The sequence below is a fragment of the Aphidius gifuensis genome, linkage group LG4 (assembly GCF_014905175.1).
Source record: "Aphidius gifuensis isolate YNYX2018 linkage group LG4, ASM1490517v1, whole genome shotgun sequence".
NCBI lineage: Eukaryota > Metazoa > Arthropoda > Insecta > Hymenoptera > Braconidae > Aphidius > Aphidius gifuensis.
In genome coordinates, this window is record NC_057791.1 from 6,862,356 (window position 1) to 6,873,364 (window position 11,009).

The following is an 11,009-nucleotide window of genomic DNA, read 5'->3' on the forward strand; positions in this document are numbered from 1 at the left end:
ACGAGCCCAGAAATGTTGTTTCATCTTGGTAATATGTTCCCAAAATGATAATCTATTGGTGGGTGTATCAGTGTAATCTTGTTCCGGCAAGTTTCGAATAGGTTCACTGATCAGAATATGTGCAGGTGTAAGGACATTAAGGTCGTTTGGATCAGAGGACATCTGTGTGAGAGGTCTTGAATTTAAAATACATTCAACCTTAGTGGTGAAGGTGGTGAATACTTCATATGTGAAAAGTGATTCACCTACTACCCGTTTGAGATGATGTTTAAATAATTTTACTGCGTTTCTGATATATTACTTGCACCTATCAAAAGATCGTCAACATACAAGTCGTTTTTTAGAATATGCGCAGCACGTGGAAAATGATTTGCTTCATCATCAGCTAATTGATGAATGGTGCGGATAGCCAAAAATGGAGAAGAGGTTACACCAAAAGTTACTGTATTTAATTCAAAAGTTTTAATTTGATCGCCCACACGCCAAAGTATTCTTTGGTATGCTCGATCGTCTTGATGTAATAGAATTTGACGATACATTTTTTCAATGTCAGCTGTAAAGACATATTTATAGGAGCGAAATTTGAGCAATTGAGTAAAGATGGTATTTTGAATAGTAGGACCTGTCATTAAAATATCATTAAGTGATTTATTGTTATTTGATTTAGCAGATGCGTCAAAGACTACTCGAACTTTAGTAGTCGAGCTGGACTTTTTAATCACAGCATGATGCGGTAGATAATATTTATGCTCAGAATCATCTGAGACAGGTGACATGTGACCAAGATCAAGATATTCTTGCATTACTTTGTAATATTCTGATTTTAATTCTGGTTTAGATAAAAATTTATTTTCTAATGCATGGAAGCGCCGATAGGCTGCTGCTCTAGAGTCACCAAGCGTACGATCGCCTTTAATAAATGGTAACCTAGCAATATATCGACCATTAGGGTCACGTTTAATATTATTAATAAAATGGCTTTTGCATAAAACATCGTGTTTTGCTTTTGGTTTTCCAAAACTGATCTCTTCTAACCTCCAAAAGTCTGTCATTTGTTTTTCCAGACGAGTTAGGTTACAAGATAAAGGGAAGGGTTGGTCAGGCGCCGTGGTAGTACCTGCTACAGTCTATCCGAGAAGAGTTTTTTGAAAACGTACTTGAAAAGACTCGTCTGATAATGGTATTTGACCAACTGACATTAATGATAAGGTCAGTTCTGCCCCTATCAACATATCAATAGGCTGTGGCATATAAAATTTTGGGTCGGCTAATTTAATATTTTTAGGGATTTCTAGATTTTCATCATGAAATAACTCAGGAGGTGATAACCCTGTAATTTCAGATATCGTAAAAAATGTCAATGTTTGTGAATAATTATAAAAATGAGCATAGAAGGTTAGTTCTAAGCTATTTTTTGTAAAAATAGTAGTGGCATTGATGCCATTGATAGAAATGGAACATTTTTTCATTACCAAATCCAGCTGAGATGCTAGTCTTTGAGTAATGAAGTTGGCTGTTGAGCAGGTGTCTAAAAGAGTTCGACAATTTATATAGTTTCCCGTCTTGTCTTTGGCTTTCACTAAAGCACTTGGTAGCAGAGGAACAGCTGTCTTTAGTGATCGAGTCAATAGACAGACATCCTGCTCAACGGGAGTTTCTAAGGCTAGTCACTCCGTCTTTTTTTCATTGATTTTTGACCCAGTCTCTTTTTTTGATGAGTCAGGTACTTTTTCATGCAAGTATATATTGTGTTTTTTATTACATATTCTGCAATTCTTTGAAAAACACTCTCCTCTGTGACATCGGAGACAAACTTCGCATAAATTGGCCTTTTTTACGATTTCGCGTCTTTCAGGGATTCTCGCATTTATAAAGAAGATGCTGCTGGTCATTACAAAGAATGTAATTATTCGAGGTATTGATTGCAAGTGTTGAGTGTAAAGCGTTATTATTTGAGGTATTGATTGCAAGTGTCGAGTGTGAAAGGTTATTATTCGGTTTTTTCACAAATTTGTTATTGAAGCGTTTCTTTTTTTGTGGGGGTTGTGTATTTTTTGTTATATAGATAACCTCAATTTCTTTTCTTTTAAATTGTGACAAACAAATTGCTTCGTTTGTCATAAAATTAATAAGACTGGAAAGAGTCTTTTCGAGTATTAATCCATTTTTAGCTGTGAATCTATGTAGCTTGCTTTCTAATATGACGACAAGCATTTCCTCCCGACTCTACGCTTAAAGTTTCAGGAAAGTGATGTGAAGTCTCAATTGATCGACAAGGGAATTTAAACCTTCCGCAGATTCTGCTCTTGAGTCGGTAAATTGAGTATGAAGATAAATGACAAATTATTATTCTTTTAACTTCAAAGGCACTCTAGAGTGGCCCAGGCCTTTTCGTAACTTAAATCGGCTATAGGGTAATGTTTCTTTTTGGCCTCATTAGTCTCGTCGAGGAGGCGAAATTTATCAATGTTGTCAAGTTCGGTATGGGCCTTAATTAAAGCTTGAAATGAATTTTTAAATGACAACCAATTTTCATAATTTCCGTTAAAAGTCGGAACCACTGTTTGTGGAAGTTTTAATTTTCGCTTAGGCTGTATGGGTTCGGTTTGAGGAGGCGTTGGGACGACCGGTTGCATGATTTTTTCTACTTTAGACGCTAATATAAAATATTTATCTAAAAGCTTTTTCAAATTCGTTTTCATGATTGTTATCCGGTTCGGCTACAATCAAGTCATTATGCAACGATTTAAATTCTTTGTATAATTCGGTGATTCGATTCATACGCAAACGCATATTTGTCCGATCGACTGAATCGGTGTCTACTAAATTATGAAGCATCGTTATCTGGGCCTTTAGCGTGGTCCTTTTTTGGACAATGGTCCTTACGGAAACCATGATTATTTTTTAATTAAACAATGAGACAATTAATAGTCGATAAATCAATGCACTCACCAATTTTAATAGATTTTATTTATTATTTTATTATTTAAACTATTAATTGAATAATTTTGATTATTGTTATTAATAACAATGGTAATTTATTGTGACTGCAATTATCAGAGATAATTTTCGGTCGATAATCATACAAATGATTATGGTATTCAAGTTATATTATTTAAATTTTAATCATCTCAAACGGATATGTATAATAATTAAATGATTTGAATTTGATGGTATTGCATGGTATGTGACTTGCCGTTTGATGAATTCTTGGACCTGGATGGTTGCAGTTCGGCGTCAGCGCGTGGTTGAGTTTTTACTCGGCTTGTGTTGGGCGCGTTTGTTGCTCGTGTATATGTATATTAGACCTGTCCAAAAAAAAAGAATTTTTTTTTTTGTACCCTCCTGAGGTCTAAATTTGTTCTTTATGATGACACAAAAAAAAAAATGAAAAAAATTTTTTTTTAGGATTTTTTTTGAGCCTGCTCATCGGGTTTTTGTATTTCCCATTTGATTAACACGCGTGCGTATGGCTGTATATCTTTGACTTTGCATAACTCAGTCAGTTCTAATCCTAGAAAGTTGATATTAGTTTCATTTTGTAGCTTATGAAAATACCTTCAACTTGTCACTGTACATTTTTTTTGTACTGTTTTTTTTTTCGTCTCAAAAAAAGCTTGAAAATCATGATTTGCAATTTAACTGCTAAACATATTTTATTTAACATAAAAATTTTTTTCTTTATCAAACTCAACAATTTTATACTTTCGAATAATAATACTTATCCTACTAATAATATTAATAAAAAACGTTTACAAGTTAAATTGCATATACCTATAAAGTCATGGTTTTCGAGGTTTTCTTGAAACAAAACTATTAACAGTACAAAAAAAATGTACAGTGACAATTTAAAGTTATTTTCATGAGCTAAAAAATGAGACTAATATCAACTCTCTAGGATGAAAACTGACTGAGTTATGCAAAGTCAAAGATATACAGCCATACGCGCGCGTGTTAATCAAATAGGGAATACAAAAACCCGATGAGCAGGCTCAAAAAAAATCCTAAAAAAATTTTTTAAATCATAGGAACAAATTTGACCTCAGAAGGGTACAAAAATTCTTTTGAACGGAATATCAGGAGAAAAAAATCATGTATTGAAAGTGTATTGAAAATCAATACAAGATTCTTTGTATTGATACGAGTATTCCTGGTTGCCAAATTCCATACTTTTTCAATACTGGGATAAAATGAGGAGTATTGAAAACAAATACATTTTTAATACTCGAGTTTGCTGTTTGGGATATAGAATCTCAATACGTTTTCAATATAAAGTATAGAGTGAGTATGAAATTTCCATACTCTTTCAATACTCATAACGTATTAAAAAAGTATTAAAATTCTATACTTTATCAATACCTAACGTGCAGAAGCTGTTTTTTTTTTATATTGATTAATATTATTTTTATTAATAAGTCATATATAATTTAATGAATTATTTTTGCTGATGAACTACGATTGATTATAACTGATAATATCATTATTAGTTGAATAGAATAATGGTTTTAATATCGGCCTATTTTATTTTATAAAATACTTTTTATATGCACAACCGAGCAATATCGACAATCAAAAAAATAGAAAAATAAAATAAGCCGATATTAAAACATATAAACATAAACAATATTGATACATCATAGTTTTTATCAATAATATTTTAATATTCATTTTATTTCTTAACTTTCAAATATTTTTTTATGAAAATTATTAAAAAATAATCTTAATAATTTTCAATCAAGTAAATAATCGATAAACGATCGTTACTCGAGTAAAATTGATTAAATTGAAGGAAAACAGTTGTTTACTTACTTGTCATGAACCAAAGTTATATTAAACACTTCTTTTATATTAACATTCAAAATAAATTATTCAAATTTATATTTAATTTTTAATCCTTCAAAGTTATATTAAATATCATGTTAATAATATTTTTATCGAAATACAATAATTTATAAATCTTTAAATTATCGAAAATCAATGATCTTATTAATATACAATATTTATATTAATTAATGTTTTATGATGTTTAATCTCAAAAGTTATAAAATTATTGTGTACTGGAGCTGTTAATAATAGAATTTGCAATATCCCAGTCATGACAAGTGTTTGATGATATATCAGTTATTGTCATTTCATGATTCGATGAATTGAAAGAATATTGATCTTTTTGATTTTCATGGTTGTCAATCAATAAGTTTTCATTGTATTTTGTGTGAAGTTGGTTAGTTGGTGTGGAGAATTGGTGATCTGTGTATAGATTCGATAAATCCCAGGTATGATGGTTGGGTTGATTGTGATAATTGGGATGTACTGAGTTTGTGTAATTTGGATAGTTGAACCAATTGTGATATGATGGATTTGGATATTGGTGATAATGGTTGAATGAATTGTATGGGTTAAGAAATGCTTGATCTGGGTGACTTTGATTTTGCAGATTTTGTTTATCTGGGTTGAATGGATTCTGCAGATGTTTTGGATTGTCTTTAGTTGTAGGTGACAAGATTGTTCTTTTAATCGGTGTATCTTGAGGTGATGTTGATTTTCTTATTAGTGACTTAAAATATTTTCGGGGGGGGGGGGTCCAGCTGAAAAGCGAAAACAATAGGAAATTAAAATTCCCTAAAAAAATCTTATAAATAATGAATAGGCGTAAACCTAAATTACACTTGAAAGACTATTCCTTACGGAGCATATACCGGATAACTCAAGAGATACCTTCAACAAGGAATCCTCCCTCAAATGATATGAATGGTGAAGGTAGCAACAATGCCAGGTAAGATTTTTTTAGTTCCAGCACAGCTAATGTGAAAATTAATGTTTTTAGTAACTTAATTATTTTTTTTTGCATTTAAAAGCTTGTAAATTATTGCATAATTAAAGTCATTAATTTTGAATAAAAATAAACAATAGTAAATGTGATAATTTTCCACGTGCATTAATATCTTGATTCATGTAGATTGGTTCATCAATAAAAGATTATCAGGAAAAAGTCAAAAAATAAACTAAAAAAGTACTTGTAAAAAATTGGTCATAAGTAATTAACATGCTGTGGCCAATACTCAAGCAACTATTTTCACCAGATGTTTTGGTTCATTCTGATGGCTCATTAAGTAGTAGTAATTGTCTTTCAATTAACATTGAATTATCATCATCTTGACAAGCTAATGATTCTCGTTTAACATCATCACTATTATCACCACTTCGACCTTGTTCAGTATGATGATGAACACATACTTATTCATGTATTACGATTATTATCATAACTTTTCTTAATAATCTACAATTATCAAGTATTTTAATTTGGTAATTTATTGTTCTTTCTTCAACTTAAATGTTATTAATTTTGATATCAATGAATTATATAAATCTTTATTTGCTGCTGTCATTGGTGTTGATGATAATAATGATATATTATTTTTAACAAAAAATTCTACAACAGCACATGAATTAGCAACATCAACAATTTTACCAGCTGGTACTATTTTAAAATTACAAGTGAAAAATCTTTCTATTACTATTCTTTTCCATCTTTTCTAAAAACTCTAGATTGACTTCTTTGTATCATAATTTTATTTTTTGTTTATGACCACCAGTTGCTATATTGTTAAACTACCAGTACCACAACCAGTACTTGGTGCTGATGATAGAGGTGGTGGTATATCTAATCGATCAGCTGATTTTTCAATCATGTTTTTTTTTTTTTTTTTGTTCATGGATTGTCGATACGTTAATAGTACAAGTATGCATTATCAAAGAACAACAACACTTGGTTTTATTGATTGAAAAGATATACCAATTGAAAAAAAAATACCACCAAAAAATTATCCATGACAATATAATAAAATATCTAGTTGAGAAGTACATAGTTTATTGAGTATTGATAATAGCAAGCTGATTAACTATGAATAAAATTTATTTTTTGACTGATAAAACAGTTGGTACCAAAAATAAACAATTGATGGCTCCGTGAAGTTGGCGCGCAACTTCATCGTAGAAACTTCATATAGGGCTCAAAAGGAAGGTCTGAATTTGTAGTAAAAATATTAGAATTTGTAGTTCAAAAATAAAGGGTTAAAAAAAGGGTTGAAAGCAACTTTCTTCAGAAAATCACATTAATTCCTTAGCCACATGAATTCCTTAGCTACTGCTTTTCCTTGGACATTTGTATTTTTAAAAAATAAATTCACATGTATTTTATTTATAAAATAAGGAAAAAATAACCAAGGAAAAGCAGTAGCTAAGGAAAAGATGTAGCTAAGGAATTAATGTGACTAAGGAATTGCTTCCTTGAAACATAATTCTTTGGCAACCTCAATTCCTTAGCTACATCTTTTTCTTAGCTACTGCTTTTCCTTGGACATTTGTATTTTTAAAAAATAGATTCACATGTATTTTAGTTATAAAATAAATAAAAAATTGCCAAGGAAAAGCAGTAGCTAAGGAAAAGATGTAGCTAAGGAATTAATGTGACTAAGGAATTATTTCCTTGAAACATAATTCTTTGGTAACCTTTCTTGAAAAATAATTCTTTTTGGTCCATTAATTCCTTAGCTACATCTTTTCCTTAGCTACTGCTTATAAATAAAATACATGTAAATTTATTTTTCAATAATACAAATGTCCAAGGAAAAGCAGTAGCTAAAGAAAAGATGTAGCTAAGGAATTGAGGTTGCCAAAGAATTATGTTTTAAGGAAATAATTCCTTAGTCACATTAATTCCTTAGCTACATCTTTTCCTTAGCTACTGCTTTTCCTTGGACATTTTTATTATTAAAAAATAAATTTACATGTATATTATTTATTTAATAAATAAAAAATGTCCAAGGAAAAGCAGTAGCTAAGGAAAAGCAGTAGCTAAGGAAAAGATGTAGGTAAGGAATTGAGGCTGCCAAAGAATTATGTTTCAAGGAAAGAATTCCGTAGTCACATTAATTCCTTAACTACATCTTTTCCTTAGCTACATCTTTTCCTTAGCTACTGCTTTTTCTTGGACATTTTTTATTTATTTTAGAAATAAATTGCATCTGAATTTGTTTTTCAAAAATACAAATGTCCAAGGAAAAGATGTAGATAAGGAATTGAGGTTGTCAAAGAATTATGTTTCAAGGAAATAATTCCTTAGTCACATTAATTCCTTAGCTACATCTTTTTCTTAGCTACTGCTTTTCCTTGGACATTTTTTATTTATTTTATAAATAAAATACATGTGAATCTATTTTTTAAAAATACAAATGTCCAAGGAAAAGCAGCAGCTAAGGAAAACATGTGGCTAAGGAATTAATGTAGCTTGAAAATATATTTCTTTTGGCAAATGTATTTTCTCAGCCACATCTTTTCCTTAGCTGCAGCTTTTCTTGGAAATTTTCATTTTCAAAGAATAATTTTGATGTATCTCATTTTTTAAATAAATAAAATACATACAACTTATTCATTCAATAAATAAAATACTTGTAGTTCATTTATCTAATAATAAATAAAATACCGCTGCCAATAATGTCATTTTAATAAAAACCATACTAGGAATGTTTTTTTTTTTTAATACCATAACCTCGATTTAACGACGACAAACGGGCAAGTTCGACATTGTACCGACATACGGCCGACATTGGGTCGACTTTGAATTCGACTTAAGTATGTCGAACGCTAAAAAATATTTTTACCAGGGTTTCCGGGAAAACTATTAAACTACAAATTATAATTTTTTTACTACAATTTTCTAGAAGCCTTCCTGCACCTAACTGACATTATAGAATAATATTGTTGTTTAGATGTTGATAATAAAAGAATTATTATTTTTGAAAACTATGAGACTACAAATTTTAATTTTTTCACTACAAATTGCAGCAGGTCTCCTTGCATTAAATCGATATTTTAATTTTGAATATGATTACTAAATGAAAAAGTTAATTAACATTTTAAATTTGATATATCAATAAACAAATGCATAACTTTTTTGTTTATTGTCCAAAATGAAAATTGTAATATTTTTTTAATGCAGAAATACTTACTGCAATTTGTAGTGAAATAATTATAATTTTTAGTTTGATAATTTTCACGCTAATTTTCTATTAATAAACTCGTTTTATAAATACCCTAATAAATAAATTATTTTTCCGGGAAAACTATTGAACTACAAATTCTAATTTTTTCACTTCAAATTACTACAAATTCTGACAAAGATTTTTGACCTATATACAACGTCCTTAGTCGATTTTTTAAAGAAAGTTGATTTCAACCCTTTTTTTAACCCTTTATTTTTGAACTACAAATTCTAATATTTTTACTACAAAATACTGCAAATTCAGACCTTTCTTTTGAGCCCTATATGAAGTTTCTACGATGAAGTTGCGCGCCAACTTCACGGAGCCACAATGGCTCAGCAGATTTAAAAACAAATAGACATAGTTTATTTGATAAAGAATACGTCGGAATTTCTAACTTTTAATATAAAATAAAAATATATATGTATAAATATGATAACAAAATATTCAGATATAAGTTGATAATTTAATTAAAATTAGATTTTAAGTAAAAATTGAAGAACATTTTTTCTTAACTAAAAAAAAAAATAAACTGTAAAGACTTGGTCAATATCATAATAAATTTCAACTCGAATTCATGGAGTTTTTGTAGGCTATTTACAAATTTAATCAAATAACTTATCTAACATGTTATTATATCGTTTTATTCCCAAGGGCTTCAAGTATTGAAAGGTCACATGGCAACGTTATTACTGCTCAGCTGCACCATGAATCTATCAATGAAATAAGTAAGTTTATTTCAGTATTTGAATGAATAAACATTAATAAATGAATTAATACGTCTTTCAATTTAACAGATTCTGAAATTAACAATGATTTGAACATGGATTGTTCAGACCATTTAAGCAATCATGACAACAATGAGGACCAAGTGATGAATGATTTTGATAATGAGCATGGACATGAGTCAAATAATAACATCAATGAAAATGCTGGTGATGATGTCGATGATGATGATGATGATAATGATGATGATGATGATACTAATGATTCAAATTATAATAACAGAATGAATTGGCTCGGTGGTCAGGACCAGGAAATGATCAATGATAATGATTCTTTTAACGACTCAAATAGTGACAATAATGATTGCAATGAAGATAATAGTGAAAATGATGAAGAATCAGATGAAGAATTTGCTGATTGTAATGAAGAAGGTGATTTAGAAAATGAAGGGGAACCTGATCCTGAAGAAGACACACCACTTTACAATGGTGCTCCACTTTCCATGGCAGAAAGTTTATCATGTATTATGACATTCGCATTAAGATACTCTATATCAGGAGCTGCATTAGCATCTTTATTGCAATTAATATATATTCACTGTCCAACACCGAATTTTTGCAAAAAAACATTGTATTTATTTAAAAAATATTTTTCATCAGTGAATGTACCACTTGAAAGGAACTTCTACTGCTCAAGATGTCTAAACGAATTGGAATTTTATAATTCTATTTGTGAGCCTTGTAGAAACGATGAACCAAATGTAACTCAAAATGTCTCTTATTTCATCAGAATTTCCATTGTGAATCAACTACAAACTATGTACAGACGACCAGATTTTTTTCAATTAACACAGTGGAGATTTCGACGAAATAAAAAAAATTTAAATAATTATGAAGACATTTATGATGGTCAAGTTTACAAAAAATTATGTAGACCACGTGAGCTTTTATCCAATCCAAATAATATCTCATTTACTTGGAACACTGATGGCGTAAAATTATTTAAGTCGTCAAAATTTGAAATTTGGCCTTTCTACCTGAGTATCAATGAATTACCGTTTACACACCGAATGAGAAAAGAAAATATGTTGCTTGCTGGTCTCTGGTTTGGATCCAAAAAGCCTCTACCTTCTCTCTTCTTGAACTCGATTTGTGACGAATTAGACAACTTTAAAAATGGCATAAATTTTCAAGTACCAGATAGAAATAATATACTTAATATTCAAGGTGAAGTCATTTGTGG

The 11,009-nt window shown here is 29.8% G+C and overlaps 1 protein-coding gene across 1 annotated transcript; it reads right to left on the reverse strand.

Annotated features, from left to right (window-relative positions):
* Positions 1–278: 278 nt before the first annotated feature.
* Positions 279–1,052, reverse strand: LOC122853802. Its single transcript, XM_044154223.1, has 2 exons — positions 623–1,052; positions 279–553 (listed from the first exon to the last, which is right to left on the reverse strand). The coding sequence occupies exons 1-2, from the start codon at positions 1,050–1,052 to the stop codon at positions 279–281; spliced, it is 705 nt and encodes a 234-aa protein (XP_044010158.1).
* Between the last annotated feature and the right edge of the window lie 9,957 nt (positions 1,053–11,009).

Excerpts from the sequence above, each read along its gene's own strand:
- LOC122853802 (XM_044154223.1), bottom strand. The coding sequence starts at position 1,052 with ATGACAGACTTTTGGAGGTTAGAAGAGATCAGTTTTGGAAAACCAAAA. Across the intron at positions 554-622 it reads TAATGATATTTTAATGACAG|CTGACATTGAAAAAATGTAT; the intron begins GTCCTACTATTC and ends ATGTCTTTACAG.